Here is an 18,502-nt window from a genome sequence, read left to right on the forward strand (position 1 = left end):
CATTGGGCACTCCAAGGATGGTGTCCAGGCCAAAAATTAATCAGTGCCAAAAGATAAAGTGGTTGCTGGAACTGTGATCACAAAAGAGGGAGCAGGTTCCACTCATAGAAACGTACATTACCTACATGGACTAAAAGAGCTCTTATTCATCCTCTTGGTAACTACAAGGGACCCAAACTTTCTTGGGTTCCTAAAAATAACTCCTAAAATTCTTGTGCAGGGGACAATGAAGGGAAGTGATCAACAATGATTCATGGATAGTGGATGTTCGAAACACATGACTGGGAACACCATAAACTTTCTTTCACTAAAAGCCCTACAGGGAGGGAGTGCATCCTTTGGCAATGGCAAAAAGGGGTACATTCTTGGAGTTGGAAAAGTTAGGAAGTCACTCACTCACTTTATTGTAAATCTGTGTTATGTCAATGGACTTAAGTATAGTCTCATGAGTGTCTCTCAAATTTGCGATAAGGGAAACAAGGTGGCGTTCTTGTCCAAAATATGTACAGTCACTGACCTTGTGACTGGTGAAATAGTCCTGGTGGCCAAAAGATACAAGAACATCTATGTTGCTGATATTGAATCTTTACAGAGTGGTGATCTGAGTTGTCTGAAGCCTGTTGACGATGATGCTAAACTATGGCACAGAAGACTGGGCCATGCAAGGTTCTCTCTTCTGAAGAAACTAATTCAGAAGGACCTGGTCCATGGTTTGCCTATGTCACAATTCAAAACTCAAAAAGTCTACGATGCCTATGCTAGAGGAAAACATGTAAAGTCCTCCTTTTAAGTCAAAACAAGATGTGAGCACCTCAAAACCACTTGAGCTCTTGCATATGGATTTGTGTGGACCTATGAGTGTGCAAAGCAGAGGAGGAAAGAGATAAAATGGCTGAAGTATTTGTGGCCTTTGTGAAGAAAATTCAAGTGAAGATGAAGTTTAGAGTTGTATGCATTAGATTAGATCATGGGACAGAATTTGACAATGTCAAATTTTATGATTTCTGCAATGAAAATGGTATCTCTCACAACTTCTCATCTCCCAGAACTCCTCAGCAAAATAGTGTAGTAGAAAGAAAGAACAGAACTCTGGAAGAAATGGCAAGAAAAATGCTGATTGACAGTGGACTTGCAAAGAACTTCTGGGCTGAAGCTGTTAACACTACCTGCTACTTAGTGAATAGGTGCATGATCAGATTAATTCTAAACAAGACACCATATGAACTGCTAAATGGAAAAAAACCCAAGCTGACCTATCTAAGAACGTTTGGATGCAAATTCTATGTTCTCAACAATGGAAAAGATCAGCTTGGTAAGTTCGATGCCAAAAATGACGAGGGGATATTTCTTGGCTACTCTTCTCAAAGCAAGGCTTACAAGATATATAACAAGCGGAATCAATGTGTTGAATAAAGCTTCCATGTTATCATTGATGAATCTCACCCATCATTTAAGAAGAACGCTGAGGAAGATCAAGATGTAGAACCCTTACTTGTTCCTGCCGAAGTCATTAACATGACAAACGGAAAGGCAGATATGATGAGTGAAATGAAGGAGGCAAATGAAGACAACACTGCCTCATCATCTACAGAACCAAGCACTTCAATTACAACCACTAAAGTTGAAGAAAGAGTGGTTGATGCAGTTCAGGGAACTCCACTTGCATTTGAGAGAAGGATAGAGGAAAATCAGCCAAACATACCTTCTTCTTCTCAGAATGAACCCCAATCATCTAACTGGAGACATCAAAGTTCTCACCCCATAGACAACATAATCACTCCTCTAGAATTCGGAGTCCAAACCAGGTCAAGAGCTAGAAATTCACTTGTCTTCTCAGCTTTTCTCTCCTAGATAGAACCCAAAAACATCAAGGAAGCCCTAAAAGATGCAGATTGGATTACAGCCATGCAAGATGAGCTGCATCAGTTTGAGAGAAATGGTGTGTGGCAGCTGGTACCCAGAACCCTAGATAGAACCATTATAGGAACCAGGTGGGTATTCAGAAACAAGCTCGATGAGCATGGAATTACCACAAGGAACAATGCCAGGCTAGTGGTTCAAGGTTACAATCAAGAGGAGAGGATTGACTATGATGAAACTTTTGCTCCAGTGGCTCGCATGGAAGCCATCAAAATTCTGATTGCCTTTGCTTCTCATATGGAATTCACTCTAGTCTAAATGGATGTTAAAAGTGCATTCTTGAATGGACTACTTAAGGAAGAAGTCTATGTGAAGCAACCTCCTGGGTTTGAAAGTCATGAGCACCCTGAGTATGTGTTCAAATTGGACAAAGCTCTGTATGGGCTAAAGCAGGCTCCTCGAGCGTGGTATGAAAGATTGTCAAAATTTTTCTTAGAAAATGGATTTAAGAGAGGGAAGATTGACAACACTCTTTTCTTAAAGAAACAAGGAAGGAACCTGCTCATTGTTCAGTTCTATGTTGATGATATCATCTTTGGAGCAACAGCTAACTATCTATGTGAAGAATTCGCAAAACTTATGGGGAGTGAATTTGAAATGATCATGATGGGGGAATTAAATTTCTTCTTGGGTCTTCAAGTAAAACAGTCCCAAAAAGGTACTTCCATCTGTTAGCAAAAACATATCCGGGAACTCTTGAAGAGGTTTGACATGGAAGCATCAAAGGTGATGGACACTCCCATTACAACTGCCACTCGACTGGACATGGATGAAACAGGATCTCATATGAATCAAACAATGTATAGAGGCACCATTGGGTTTCTTCTCTATGTCACTGCTAGTCGACCTGATACTATTTTCAGTGTGGGGTTGTGTGCAAAGTTTCAATCCAACCCCAAGTAATCTCACTTGAAGGCTGCTAAAAGAATACTGAGATATCTCAAAGGCACGTAGGACCTGGTGCTATATTATCCATCAGGTGACAATTTTAATCTAATTGGGTATGTTGATGTAGACTATGCAGGTTATCTTGTGGACAGAAAAAGTACTTCTGGGATGGCTCACTTCTTAGGATCATGTCTTATCTCTTGGGGTACAAGGAAGAAAAATTCAGTGGCTCTTTCAACAACTGAAGCTGAATATGTGGCTGCAGCATCATGCTGTGCTCAGCTTCTGTGGATCAAGCAGCAATTGGAGGATTTTGGAGTTCTCATTGAGAGTATACCTCTCCTATATGACAACACCAGTGCACTTAACATGGCAAAGAATACAGTCCAACATAAAAGGACCAAACATATTGATGTGAGGCATCATTTTCTGAGAGATAATGTGGAGAAAGGGTTGATATGCATGAAGTTCTACAGCACTGAAGATCAAGTTGCAGACATTTTTACCAAGGCACTTAGTAGGGAACAATTCGAAAGAAACAGAGTAAAGTTGGGACTGTTGAGGCCAAACTATGAACCTGATCCCTTTTTGATTTGGCTAGAGTTATTAAGAAATAATAGGTTCAAAGTGTTTTCTGGCCCTGCCTAACTCACTTCAATATCGTTGCAGGTAAACGCGCATGATGAGCATAGAAGCAGTAGATGCAGTACATGACTGATATTAGAGGATTAATTCTTTTCAAAAAAAAGGGAAGGAGGGCTTGAATGGCTTGAAGAAAATGTTTTGCAAGAACCAAGTTCTTGTACTAAAGGTTAGTAGTTCTGTACATCCTTTAATACACGTCTTAAAAGGCACAAAATACAACTACAATGTCATCAACTTTTCAGATCCGACTGTCATGTCTCTTCAATTCAAAACGTTCTATCTCTCTCTGAAACGTTATGATTCTCCACGCCCAACCGCCGTTTTAGCACCGGTACCTATTCTTCTCACTTCATAATTGTCCTCTCCATTTAAAGACCCCTCTTGTCTGCTCTTCCTAACCATAAGCCCTATTCTAGATTCACCAAAAAGGAAGGTTCATCACACCTCCTCTTCCAATGGCTGAGAAAACCTCCGACCCATCCATGGAACCCCTTCACTGAGTCCGTGTCACCCTCTATCACCTCCACTGCTACAATCACTCCTTCCCTAGTTTCCCAACTTCCTCCCTACTTTGAAACTCCTAAAACCACTGTTTTGTCCTCAATGTCATCTGATGCCCACACCAGTAAAACCCTAATTGGAAAACAAGGTGAAAATACTGACTTCACAGAAGGTTCTGCCATCGTTACCATCGACTCCATAGTCGTGGAAGCACCTGTTGAGGAACAAAAGACTGTGTTTGTCGTATTCGTGGATGGCATACTGCATGAAGTTATTTCTCAGAGACAAGAGTCACAAAGCGTGTGGGTAAAAGGGACCCTTTTGTCTGTTGAAGGGGATGCAACAGTATACACTACTGGGGCATCTGATGAGGAACCTGATCCCTCTCCGGAGGACCTAGGTCAGGACTTTCATCTCTAGGATAGTGTTGTACTTGCTTTCAATGTTGTGCCCTTGAAACTTTAAGTAACATTAATGAGGTTTAGTGATGAAGAAGACTTGGACAATGTGGCCCTAGATGCATTCTTGAGTCAGCGCAGGGTTGTTACCACTCCTGAGTCTGAAAGTAAGCGGCCTACAGCCAGGCTTCAAGTCAAAGCAGTCTACGATTCTGCACTTCAAAAGAGCAAGAAAAGTAGTAAAAAGAAAAGGAGAAAGTTGGTAATAAATGGTGTCCCTATAAGTGATTAAGTTATTCCCGTCATTGTGGTGGAGGAAGGAACCCCTGAGGAACTTGGTTCCCTTGTCAGGAGGTCCTCGAAAAAGGTTGAGTCTTTCTCCATAGAAAAAGGATCTACTTCCAAGACCAAGACAAAGGAGGCAGTGAGTGATGAAGATATTCTTGTCAAGTCCAAGGGGAAAGGTAAATTTAGTGGAGAAAAGCATAGGAAACTCAAATGGGAAACAGTTAAAGAACCCAATTCTGGGAAGAAAGCAAGAAGTGATGTATTCCTTGGATCTGAGCGACTAAGGCATCAAAAGGTTTTGCTGGGTCCTTGAAGCCCACACTTATATGAGGCGTAAACCTTGAATCCTTTCTCAAATATGAACATGAGCCAACAAGGCCAACCATGGTACACCTTTAACAATCCCTTTGCTCAATTTACAACTTATACCCTTTTTCCGTAGTTGAAATAACCTATCAAAATGCTAATAATTGGAAATCTCGCAAGTAGTTAACTATGCAACCCAATCATAGGCGGGGGGGGGGGGGTCCCCACTTAGCTTGAAGCTACTATTACACAACTCTGGAACTCATCGGAATTATTTATCTCTTATTGACATAACCTTGCGCAATCAACCGCCTAAATTCTGGGAATCTTTCTGAAATACCCTGAATCATCAACCACATTCGCACGGCCGATCTCTTTGCTGTATAACCAGTGGAATTCTTAGTAGAAGCCTCACCAACCACGTGACCGCTAACCTGATCACAGGAAATAACCCACCTGTGGAAATCACTTCCCGAGATCTTCCAACACTGCGGCACTAAGTACAATCACTAAGACATCGATAACCCTTCCTCAGTTCGAGCTCATTCTCTAGCTGCACAAGTCCATTCATACCCCGCGGACATCACTTAAATGTGCGGCAACATCCTTCCAACTCGAAGTTGTGTTGTATCCTTCTTCATTTCAAGCGGCTCCTTCCCGTTATCTCACATCTCCTGCCGCATAATGGCCCATCCTTCAAATTAAATCTGTAGGCCCCAATCACAAATCTCTGAAGTTCCCAAATTGTTCCAAACTCTCCTTAAAGTGCGTAGTCATGCTACCACAATTCCCATATGTAACTCTGCCACTCTCCCACTTTGGCGGAACTTATCCCTTTAAGTGACTACTCGACCTTTGCTACTTATACTTGGCCTTCTAGAAATTTTAGTCATCGCCTGACACTTCCCATATGTCTTTCATCATCTTTTGTTGCTCAGTTGTTGCCTCAAATAAAACCTATCTTCGTAGCACTTGAACCCACAATAGCTACTAACCTTAAGCCTTTCTGAAGATCCTCTTTATCTAGCTGTCAACATTAGAAACACTGATTCGATCTGAATCACCGCACCCTGCGATATCTGACAGTCGCTGTTTCAATACTATCTCGCAATATCCTACTCCAAAGGAGAATTGTAGAAGATCATAACACCGGCGAATTTAGTACATTCAATAAGGACGACGACACCTCTTCATAGATGAAAACTCCACCACGCCCGCAATTACCAAGTCTCGTTACCCCATCAACCCAAACCTGAACATTTTCAGCCCGATTGCCTTTCCGTTGCCGGGAATAAAACACCAAGTCTCTAGATCATGCACTGAGTAAACCTCCCTTCAAGTCATTCACTGCCCTGACATGTAGGCAAACATCTTACCATCATATCAATACTACGGAACAATCGTTCATAAGCATCATGGAATCTTGTGCCTAGCCTCAGAGCTCTTAGAAGTACCGCTACTGAGCTGAAATAATAGAATACCCTTCCACAAGGTGACGACAATATCCCAATCTACTATGCAGGGAGTATTATGTTGCACCACATCTTGTAGTATCACTAGAATTCTTCAATTATTGATTTATAATAAGTGTTTTGCGTCGCGTAAGATTGAGTAGGAAGGAAACAAGGGCATAAGCCTCAAAGGAATCAAATCGCACGATGAGGAATCAAGAAGGGAAGTACTCCTAACAGCCCTGTAGCCTCTCGAAGATAAGTACAGACGTCTCTGTACCGATTCGCGAGACTCTGCTAGACTTGCTCATGACTCGTGAGACCTAAGGGAACCTAGTACTCTAATATCATGTTGTCACGACCCAAAATCCATTAAGGGTCATGATGGCGCCGGACACCACTGTCAGGCAAGCCAACCAAATTGTTTAATTAAATTCCAATTTTTGGTATTGTTTAAAATCATTTTTCTTTATACATTAAATAACAAATAATAAAATTTACAGAAATAACCATGAAGTCTTTAACAAAACTTAACACTTAATAATCCAAAAATGCTCCCAGAACCCGGTGTCACAAGTGCATGAGCAATTTCTAGGAAATAATGTAATAAAACAATCGTCCGGAATACAATATTGGACAGAAATAAATACAAAAATTTGAAAGAGGCTCTATTGGCTGCGGGTCACCTCGAGAAGTGCAGCTCACCTAAGTATCAGTATCAACTATGCTGTCACGCCTCGTAGGCCACTAGAGACGCATGTGCCTGTGCAACAAAAATGCACAGAAGTGTAGTATGAGTATGAAACAACGTGTACCCAATAAGTATCCCGCCTAATCTCTAAGAAGTAGAGACTAGATGGTCAACTTCCACACTTACCAGTGGTCCAATAATGATATATTATTAATGCGAACAATCAAGAATTTATTAAGATTGACAGTAATTTCAAGTAAGTCATGAACAGGTGAGAGTTCCTTTTTATATAAAAATTCTCAAGATTTATAATCCAATAGTTTCCCATTTATTCAAGTCGGGGAGAGAAAATATCAATCCCAAATAATCTCAAGGAAAGCAATACAAGCATGCGCAAATCATGCCTAGGACGTACGGCCCGCTCCAACAGAAAGCAAATTGTGCACTGCTGAGGGTCAAACGGCGCGAACCATAGATGCATCTATTTAATCTGCCGAGGCGTTCGGCCCGCTCCAAAAATAAACACATACAGACTGACAACCAAGAAGTCCACATGGAGAAATTTTCCAAAGAAAGCCAATCCTCTTTTAACCATTTAAGAAAAATGAAGTTTAATCTGTTTAGAAATTCATTTACTAATTCAATATGATTTAAGCAATTCAAACTGTCAATAAGTTCACAAATAATCCAAGTATAACATGCTCTTGGGTCCTAAGCTACACGGACAATAGTATAATAGTAGCTACACACGGACTCTCGTCACCTCGTGCGTACGTAGCCCCCACAAATAGGAGCACATAACCAATTAACTCGCCTATGAGGACAATTCCCTCTTACAAGGTTAGAAAGGAGACTCACGTCGCTCCGAAGCTCCAAACCGGCTTCCAAGACCTTCCGACGACTCAAACCTATGCTCCAATGCTCCAAAACTAGCAAACAATTATGTAAACCAATTAATATATGCTAAGGTACTCATTATAATCCAATTTATAACAATTCCTAACCCCGATCGAAAGTTGACAAAAACGCCCTCGGGCCCACGTGCCTGGTTTCCAAAAAATTTCGAAGATAAAGTTTACCCATGAACTCACTAACTCAGATATATGATTTTCTCTTAATTCCATACCCAAAACCGTGGTAAAAAAATCCAAAAATACTAATCTCCTAGGTTTTCCCTCAAACCCCAAGTTTTCTACAAATTCCCATGTCTAAATCCATATATAAATCTTGTATTTACTCAAAACTAGTAGAAATCACTTACCTCATGCTTGGTGATGAAAATGGCACCTCAAAGTTGCTCCAAATCGGCTCCAATGGAAGAAAATGGGTTTAAAATGAACCCAACCCCCGATTTAAAAATACCTCACTGCCTCCAGCACTTTTCGCACCTGCGGTCCCTCAACCGCTACTGCGGTTCTGCAGGTGCGGCCCCACTACCGCTTCTGCGGTCCTTCCCAAGCTGCCCTTTCTCCGCTTCTGCGCCTTCTCCACCGTAGGTGCGGTCCCGCATCTGCGGTCCCAGCCCTCTTCATGCCTAACTGCTTCTGTGGTTCAATTCCTCACTTCAGCAGGGCCACTTCTGCGGTGAACCCTCCGTAGAAGCGGTTATACCAGCAACCAGACCCCTTTAGCTATCCAAAATTCCAAATTTCGATCCGTTAACCACCCGGAATCCATCTGAGGCCCCCGGGACCCCAACCAATCATACCAACTAGTCCCAAAACACATTACGGACTTGCTCAAGGCCTCAAATCACATCAAACAACGCTAAAATCATGAATCAACCTCCAATCCAAGCTTTATGAACTTTAGAATTTCAAACTTCTACTTTCGATGTTTAAACCTATCAAATCACGTCTGATTGACCCTAAATTTTGCACACAAGTCACATTTGACATTACGGACCTACTCCAACTTCCAGAATTGGATTCCGACCCCGATATGAAAAAGTCCACTTCCGGTCAAACTTCTCAAAAACCATTAATTTTCTATTTTTAGTCAAATGACCCCAAAATGACCTACGGACCTCCGAATTCACTTCCGATCACGCTCCCAATTCCAAAATCACCATATGGAGCTACTCCCAAGCTCGGAATCCCAAACGGGCATCGATAACACTGAAATGCACTTTAAGCCAAACTTATGAAATTTCTTACAAAATGCTAACTTCCACAATAGATGCTAAAACGCTCTTGGGTCATCCAAAACCGCGATCCGGGCATACGCCCAAGGCCGAAATCATCATACGAACCTGCTGGAACTTTCAGATCCCGATTCTGAGGTCATTTATTCTGAAATTCAATCTTAGTTAATTCCTTCAACTTTAAGCTTCTGAAATGAGAACTCTCTTTCCAAATCAACTCTGAACTTCCCGAAATTCAATTCTGACCATGCGTACAAGTCATAATACCTAAAATATAGTTGTTCATGGCCTCAGACTGCTGAACGACGCGCTAGAGCTCAAAACGACCGGTCGGGTCGTTACATATTCGCTCGTCACCTCGCGTATATGTTGTTCCTAAATCAACCAACAGATAGCACATAAGATAACTATAGGGTAGATTCCTTCTTACAAGTCTAGACAAGAGACTTACCTCTTCCAGTGAACACCTTCAATCTCCAAAAACCGTAATTTTTTATAATTCACTCTGATCGGCTTGAATCTAGCAAATTATTACTTAAATGAGTCGATAAAAGTACGAATTGACTCTAGTTTATAAAAATTCAATATTTACTCAAAATAGAAAAGTCAACAAAAGCAGTCTTGGGCCTCATGCCCAAAATTCGAAATTGATTATAGATTTTGATTAAATTTAATTTCAAATTGAATATCAATTTACTGATCAAAACACCAAATTCCCTCTCTTAAGTTCATGCTAAAATCCTAATTTGTGCACTTTAAATCCTTAATTAAGGGATATTAATCCATGAGAAATAACAACAACAATAATAATAACAAATCCAGTATAATCCCACAAAGTGGGGTCTGGGGAAACTAGAGTGTACATAGTCTTACCCCTATCTTAAGAAGGTAAAGAGGATGTTTTCGATAGACCCTTGGCACAAAGAAAGATAAAAATAAGTAGAAACAATAAGCATTTATTTAATAAAAAGGGAGTTAAAAACACTTACCATTCATTTGATCAGAATACCTCTTCAAAATCGACTAAAAATTGGAGTCTTGGGCTTGGAAATGCGAAAACTGCAAGGCCTCTTTCTTCACAATCACGGTCACCAATCTCGCGATCTTACTTCACATAACTCCCAACACGATATTCCCCTTCGTGATCGGAGCTAAGAAGATCCACTATCGCGATGAGCAAATTTCCTCACCTCTTCACAGATAACCTTCAGTATAATAGCCATAATTTTTTGCATAAAACTCCAAATGACAAGCAAGTTTGATCTCTGAAGACTATAACCAAAGAGATACAACTTTTATTTTTGGATCATCTCTAAATTACTTATAGATTACAAGATATAAGCTCCCAAGTCAGACTACTGATAGCAGAATTTTCTTTTGTGCTTTCGTGAACCACCCTTCTGTGATCACGATTCACAACCCTATTGTCAAAAATTAGCAACTGAAAAAGGGTCTGGAAATGGTTTGAAACCACTCCGAAACTCACCTGAGGTATAGGGGACCATGTCCAATCATCCTAACAAGTTCATATACCCATTTCAAACTTGTCCAAAGGCTTGAAACGTGAATAACAACATCAGAGCCATGAAATCAAAGATCGAACCAACCTCTTTAAACTTTTTTAACTTTCAAACTTCAAATTTTCGAGTCTGAATTACCCCTGAGCACTTCGGCTCGACTCCAAACCATTCCAATAAGTCCAAATACCTTATATGAATTAGTGTAAGATCTCAAAACTTACACAGGACCACCACAACCAAAAATCAAGGATCAAACCAAGAAATCATCTCTCATAAATTCATAAGCTTTATACTTCCAATCAAACGCCCGAATCATACATGAACACATTGAATTGCAACCAAACTTTGCACACAAGTTTATTTTGACTATGTGGACTCATTCAAGAACATCATTTGGAGTCCAACAACATAAAAGTCATCTTTTGGTCAAACTTATGTACTTTTAAGTTCTTCAAATTGCCACTTTTGACAAATGGAGCCGAATTCTTGTAGGACCCTCCAAAACCCAATTCAAACATACAGAATGTCCAAAATTATCATACAAACCTACCAAGACCATCAAAACCCGATTCCGATTGTGTTCATCTAAAAGTCAAGCCTTGGTCAACTTTTGCAACTTAAGGCTTCCAAATATGAACAAGGTGTTCCAAATCAATTTCACACCTCAAAGAATCTGCTCCAACCATGCACACAAGTTATAAAACCACCAAATTCACATAGGGAAAGCCTTCAACAGGAAAAATGAGGTGCTGAAACTCAAAATAACCGATTGGATCATTATTTTTCTCCCCCTCTTAAAAACATATGTTCTTCCTTAAACATGCCAATAACTCTTCTGAAACTATCATATAACTGTGAAAACTCATCATACATATATCTAATAGTGATCTCATGACAACTTCATACTGAAGATACCATTAGTATATATTAACTGAGGAGGATTTCTTCAATAACTTGAGCTCATAAGCTCGTAACCCATCTTTAACACTTCAAACCTCTCCAAAATCCAATTCTTGTACATTTTCATCATTACCATCTGAAAAACCCATATCACAACATATATGAACAATCCAACCAAAATCACACGCCACATTCCATATATCTTATAGATATAACAATATCCTCTTACCGTAATAACCAATCACACCAAACCCGACACCGATAAAATAGCATAATCCAAATAGATCATTCTTCTAAGTCTTCACAACACACTTAGTGATATAAGAAAACTGTAAGAACTCACACCAAACTCCATAGAAATAAATCATGAATTTTTCTTACCCGATAGCCGAGCTGAATCAAAGCATTTTTATCCAAAAGTGATGTCACGACCCCAAACCACCCCGGTCGTGATGGCTCCTATCACAGTACTAGGCAAGCCAATTCAACTTTTACAACATTGAGTTCTTTTTATATATTCATTTTTATAAAATAGATTAAGTTTCAAATCTTTCATATGTAACATGTATCAACAGAAATATGCGGAAAACTAGTACGAAAATACATCAACACAGCCCGGAACTGGTGTCACTGGTCATGAGCCACTAAGTACAACTCAACATTGTCTACTCAATACAAAATAAGTATGAGATACAAAGTACTAGGATAGGAAAGAGAAAGGTAGGGCTGCGAACATCGTGCAGCTACCTTACAATCTCTGGATAAGACTCTGAAAGAGGTGAAGGCTCTCACTCTGATGCTTTGGCACCTGGATCTGCACACAAGGTGCAGGGAGTAACATGAGTACGCCAACTCAGTAAGTAACTAAAGTAAATAAAGTATAAGTGTAGTGACGAGCATTTAAAATCATATGCATACTTATCAAGGAATTTCAACAGAAATATCAAGTCAAAATTTGCAGTTCAATAACCAATTATCTCGTAAAACTCTAGTTTCCATTAAAATCCTTTAAAACATTTATTCAACATTTTTCAATAGAGGCTCAGTATAAAAGAAGAGTGAAAGCAGAAAAATATCATAGACAAGCCCCTTGGGCGAGGTATCACTCATAAGTATAGCCTCTTGGGCAAGCCTTTCAGTCACTCGTGACTCAGCTCTCATCAATCAGTACTCACACACAGTACTCCAGCTCAATAAATATCTCATAATAATAACTGTTGCAGCGTGCAGCCCGATCCATAATATATAGTCGACTACGCTCACTGGGGGTGTACAAACTCCGGAGGGGCTCCTACAGCCCAAGCATCATATCGCTGCGGCGTGCAGCCCGATCCAAGAAAATCTATGAGTGGATCAATATATACATCCCGATCCAATATATATCGCTGCGGCATGCAGTTCGATTCATATATATATATAAATATCCCTGCGGCGTGCAACCCAATCCATAACATATATATAATCCTCACCATTAGGTCCTCAACCTCTCTCAGTCATTAACCTCACGGTCACTCGGGCATATCAGTGAAAATCAAGGAAACTCAGCCCAAACAGTTTTCATATATTAAGAAGTAGAGTAACGAAACTGGAGTAAATAATAAACAGGTAAAACATGATTGAGGATATGCTTTCAAATCAAAACAGTGTGAGAAAAGTAGTAAAATACCCCTAAGGGTCTAAACAGTTCGGCACAAAGGCCTCAAACATGGCATTCAGCCCAAATTAACAAATTCATTTCTAAAACATACAGATATCATATACAGTATATCAAAATATTCAACTATACAGTCACCACGGGACGGACCAAGTCACAATCCCTACGAGTGCACGCCTACACGCCCGTCACCTAGCATGTGCGTCACCTCATTTATCAAACAGTACAAAATTCAAGGGTTTCATACCCTCAGGTCTAGATTTACAATCATTACCTCAAACCAGATGAAATACTACTCCGCGACGCCCTTGCCTCTCTACTCGACCTCAAATCGCGTCGAATCTTTCCAAAATCAAAATCATAATATTAATATATTCTAAGGGAACGAATCTCATGCGAAAATAATCAAATTACATCAAAAATCCCGAAATTGGTCAAACCCGACCCCCGGGACCACATCTCGGAATCCGATAAAAATAATATCAATAGAATCCTTGTCCTCCCACAAGTCCGTAGATACTAAGAACATCAAAATCGGATCTTAAATGATCCCTCAAATCCCTAATTTACACTCTCCGATCTCAAGCCCTAATTCCCCAATTTTAGGCTTTAAATCCCACTAATTTCATGTCTAATTAAATAGAAATAATCATATAATCGAGTATTGAGTTTAAAAATCTTATCTCCAAGTGTTTCCCTTCGAATCCCTCTTCAATCCCTCTCAAAAAGCTTCTAAACCGCTCAACAATGGTGAAAAATGGGCTAAAATCCGCGAAGACCCCTATTTAAACATTCTGCCCAGGTATTTTTCTTTAATCGCGAAGCACAAAATAGACTGCCCTCATTTTAACCCTACGCGATCGCGTAAAACTCTACGCGATCATGAAGCACTGCCTTTGCTAACTCACGCGATCACAGCCTCTCCTACGCGATCGCATAGAACAAACCTTACCACTTTACACCAGCTCCTTCTCTTCTACGCGAACGTGACTTTGACCACGCATTCACGAACCATAACCTCACAACCAATCGCGACCGCGCACTGACCTTCATGATAGCATTGAAAAAATTCCACCTCTGCCCAACAAAGCCTACGCGATCGCGGACTCTTCTATGTGATCGCGAAGAACAAAATATCTACAACAGAATACCAGAAAACCTGCTATCTCCTCAAGTCCAAAAATGCCCCGTTGAGCATCCGAAACACACCCGAGGCCCTCGAGACTTCAACCAAACATGACAACACATCCCATAACATCATTCAAACTTGTTCCAACCTTCGGAACACTCAAAACAATATCAAAACATCAAATCACCATCGGATTCAAGCCTAAGGATTTCCAAACTTCCGAATTCCGCAAACTATCAAAAGGTCTATCAAACATCACCCCGAATGACCTGAAATTTTTCACGCACATCAAAAATGACACAACGGACCTACTTCAATTTTCAAAATTCCATTCCAACCCCGATATCAAAATTTCCACTACTAACCGGAAAGCGCCGAAATTCCATTTTTGTTAATTCAACCCTAAATCTACCACGGACCTCTAAAATACATTCTGATCACGCTACTAAGTTCCAAATCACCTCACGAAGCTATCCGAGACATAAAAACCAAATTCCTAGATCGTTTACTCACAATTCAACTTCTGATTGACTTTTCTAACTATATGGCCAACTTAAGAGATTAAGTGTCTCATAACACTCCAAGATTACTCCAAACACGAACCAACCGATATGATATGATGAAATGAATCTAAAAAATACATAAAGAAGCAGAAATGGGGGAAATAGACTAGTAACTCATGAAATGACCGGCCGGGTAGTTACATCCTCCCCCTCTTAAACAAACGTTCATCCTCGAACGAGTCAAGAAACATAACTAAAGCCTCAAATAGGTGAGGATCTGCTCTACATCTCCCGCTTGGTCTCCTAAGTAGCCTCTTCCACGGGCCGACCTCTCCACTGCACTTTCACTAAAGCTATATCCTTTGATCTCAACTTTCAAACCTAACGCTCAAAAATAGCCACTGGCTCTACATCATAAGTTAAATCTCCATCTAACTGAACTGTGCTGAAATTTAAAACATGAGACGAATCGCCAATATACTTTCGGAGCATAGAAACATGATATACCGGATGCACACTCGACAAGCTGGGTGGCAAAGCAAGCTCATAAGCCATCTCGCCAATCCTTCAAAGCACCTCAAAAGGACCAACGAACCGAGGACTCAATTTACCCTTCTTTTCAAATCTCATAACACCCTTCATGGATGAAACCTTCAATTGAACCTTCTCTCCAACCATGTAAGACACATCACGGACCTTCCTGTCAGCATAACTCTTCTCTCTCGACTGTGTTGTACGAAGCCGCTCCTGAATCATCTTCACCTTGTCTAAAGCATCTTGCACCAAGTCTGTACCCAAAATCCTAGCCTCACCCGGCTCAAACCAACTGACTGGAGATCTACACCGTCTCCCATATAAAGCCTCATATGGAGCCATCTGAATACTCGACTGATAACTGTTGTTATAAGCAAACTCCGCGAGCAGTATAAACTGATCCTGTGACCCTCCAAAATCAATGACACAAGTACTTAACATGTCCTCCAATATATGAATAGTGCGCTCTGACTACCCGTCCGTCTAAGGGTGAAAGTTTGTGCTCAACTCAACCTGAGTACCCAACTCTCTCCGCACGGCCCTCCAGAACTACGAAATGAACTAAGTACCTATATCTGAAATGATGGAAACTGGGACACCATGCAAGCGAACAATCTCTCAGATATAAATATCTACTAACCGCTCTGAAGAATAGGTAGTACACATAGGAATGAAGTGCACGGACTTGGTCAGCCGATCCACAATCACCAAAATGGCATCGAACTTCTTCAAAGTCCATGGGAGCCCAACTACAAAGTCCATGGTGATTTGTTCCCACTTCTATTCTGGAATATCCATTGGCTAAAGCAAGAAACCCGGTCTTTGATGTTCATATTTCACCTGCTGACAATTGAGATATCGTGTTACAAATCCCTCAATATCCTTCTTCATTCTTCTCCACCAATAATGCAGTCTCAAATCCTAATACATCTTTGCAGCACCCGAATGGATAGAATACCGCAAGCTATGGGCCTCCTCCAGAATCAACTCCTGAAGCCCATCTATATTAGGCATACATATCTGCCCCTGCATCCTTAATACTCCATCATCACCAATAGCCACATCTCTAGCATCGCCGTGCTGAACTATGTCCTTAAGGACAAGCAATTGAGGATCATCATACTGGCGCTCCCTGATGCGATCAAATAAGAAAGACTGAGCAACCATACAAGTAAGACCCGACTAGGCTCCGAAATATCCAACCTCACGAATCGATTAGCCAAGGCCTGAACATCAATTGTAAGAGGTCTCTCCCCAGCAGGAATATATGCCAAACTACCCATACTCACTACCTTCCTACTCAAGGTATCGGCCACTACATTGGCCTTTCCCTAATGTTACAAGATAGTGATATCATAGTCCTTTAGCAGCTCCAACCACCTCCGTTGCCTCAAATTGAGATCATTCTATTTAAATAAGTGCTGGAGGCTACGATGATCAATAAACACCTCACAAGACACACCATACAAATAATGCCTCCAAATCTTACATGCGTGAACAATGGTAGCCAACTCTAGATCATGAACGGGGTAGTTCTTCTCATGGGGCTTCAACTGAAAAGAAGCATAAGCAATCACTCTACCCTCTTGCATCAACACACACCCAATACCAACTCTCAAAGCATCACAATACACTGTATATGAACCTGAAGCTAATGGAAAAACTAACATTAGAGTTATGGTTAAGGTAGTCTTGAGCTTCTGAAAGCTCACCTCATACTCATACGACCACCTGAATGGAGCATCTTTTTGAGTCAATTTGTTTAAGGGTGATGCAATATATGAAAATACCTGAATGAACCGACGATAATTGTCACACCTCCGTTTGGCACTACACCCCGGGGAGGGTGTATAAGGAGTTTTTCCAATTAAAGGACAATCGAGACGGGATTTGTTTATTAAGAGATTCAGAGTCGCCACTTGGGAGATTTATGGTGTCCCAAGTCACCGGTTGAATCCCGAATCGAGGAAATTATTGACTCTGTTAACAGTCCGCGAACCAGAAATCCGAGTATGGAATTCTGTTAACCCGAGAGAAGGTGTTAGGCATTCCCGGGTTCCGTGGTTCTAGCACGGTCGCTTAACTGTTGCATTTAGCCTTTTATCTGATTTTATCACATGAAGAGCCTATGTGCCAATTTTACTTTTAACCGCTTTTATTCAACATGTATTTATTTAAGAGAAAGTGAACGTCGTTTAAGGCGTGCCTTCGAATCGCGTCACATGAAATGCACCCGCAATCCTAAACACACTCTATTCAACGTTTTGGTATTTGGATTTGGGTCGCATGAAATGCACACCCGAACTTAAGAAGGTAATTTTATTAAAATCGCGTCTAAAGTGTCTAACGTGTCATTATCTTTTGGGAAGGCCGCGAAATTCGCTAAACGGCCTGTCCCGAATTTCTAGGTATTTAGATAACCAATTATTGAGGGCCCCGTATTTTGTGTTTTCTTGAGCGAGGCTCGTCTCATTTTATTTTAAAGGGTAAACCTAAGAGCGGCTATATTTTTCTATTTTTGTTTTTTTTTTGTTTCTAAAAGAAAAAGAAAAGATCCTAATTGGTTAACATCAAAGTTCGGGTTTCGAGTTCAAGTCCGGGTCCAAACAAAAGGACGAACCTCTTAGCTTGAACTCGCTACCTAACTTAAAGCCCATAGCCTGTCATTTAAGTACTATTGAATCAGTGGTCACTTCAGTCTTGGGCCCAAGGAGCTTGAAGCAAATGACACATGCGGGCAAGACAAAATTTCAACCAACCAATATATTGGGCCTGACATCAATCCATACTGGACAGAGGGTAGACCAGTGAAGCTTGGCCCAGGTCCAAATAGACAAATACTTATGACAGGACCTGGGCCTTCAACTCAAGTAACAAGGCCCAAAGGCGCCTGGGAGATCTGATAGCCCAAATAGATGATAACACCTACTGAAATTGATTCTCAACGGGTCCAAATGCACCAAACGTTAAGTGAATGAATTTTAATTCCAGTTATTTTACCTACTGACTTTAACTTGAATTCTCCAATACT

At 40.7% G+C, this 18,502-nt stretch overlaps 1 protein-coding gene across 1 annotated transcript; it reads left to right on the forward strand.

The window, feature by feature from the left end:
* Positions 1-253: 253 nt before the first annotated feature.
* On the forward strand, positions 254-887 carry LOC142165278 (uncharacterized). Its single transcript, XM_075223866.1, has 2 exons — positions 254-703; positions 792-887. Exons 1-2 carry the CDS (start codon positions 254-256, stop codon positions 885-887), a joined length of 546 nt encoding a protein of 181 aa, XP_075079967.1.
* The last annotated feature ends 17,615 nt before the right edge of the window (positions 888-18,502 follow it).

The sequence above is a fragment of the Nicotiana tabacum genome, chromosome 10 (assembly GCF_000715075.1).
Source record: "Nicotiana tabacum cultivar K326 chromosome 10, ASM71507v2, whole genome shotgun sequence".
Taxonomy (NCBI): domain Eukaryota; kingdom Viridiplantae; phylum Streptophyta; class Magnoliopsida; order Solanales; family Solanaceae; genus Nicotiana; species Nicotiana tabacum.

What these genes read in the sequence shown, in the direction of transcription:
- LOC142165278 (XM_075223866.1), top strand. Translation starts at nt 254, where the DNA reads ATGGATAGTGGATGTTCGAAACACATGACTGGGAACACCATAAACTTT. An exon ending in AACTAATTCAGAAGGACCTG is followed by an intron (nt 704 to 791) that starts GTCCATGGTTTG and finishes CCTCCTTTTAAG; the next exon opens with TCAAAACAAGATGTGAGCAC.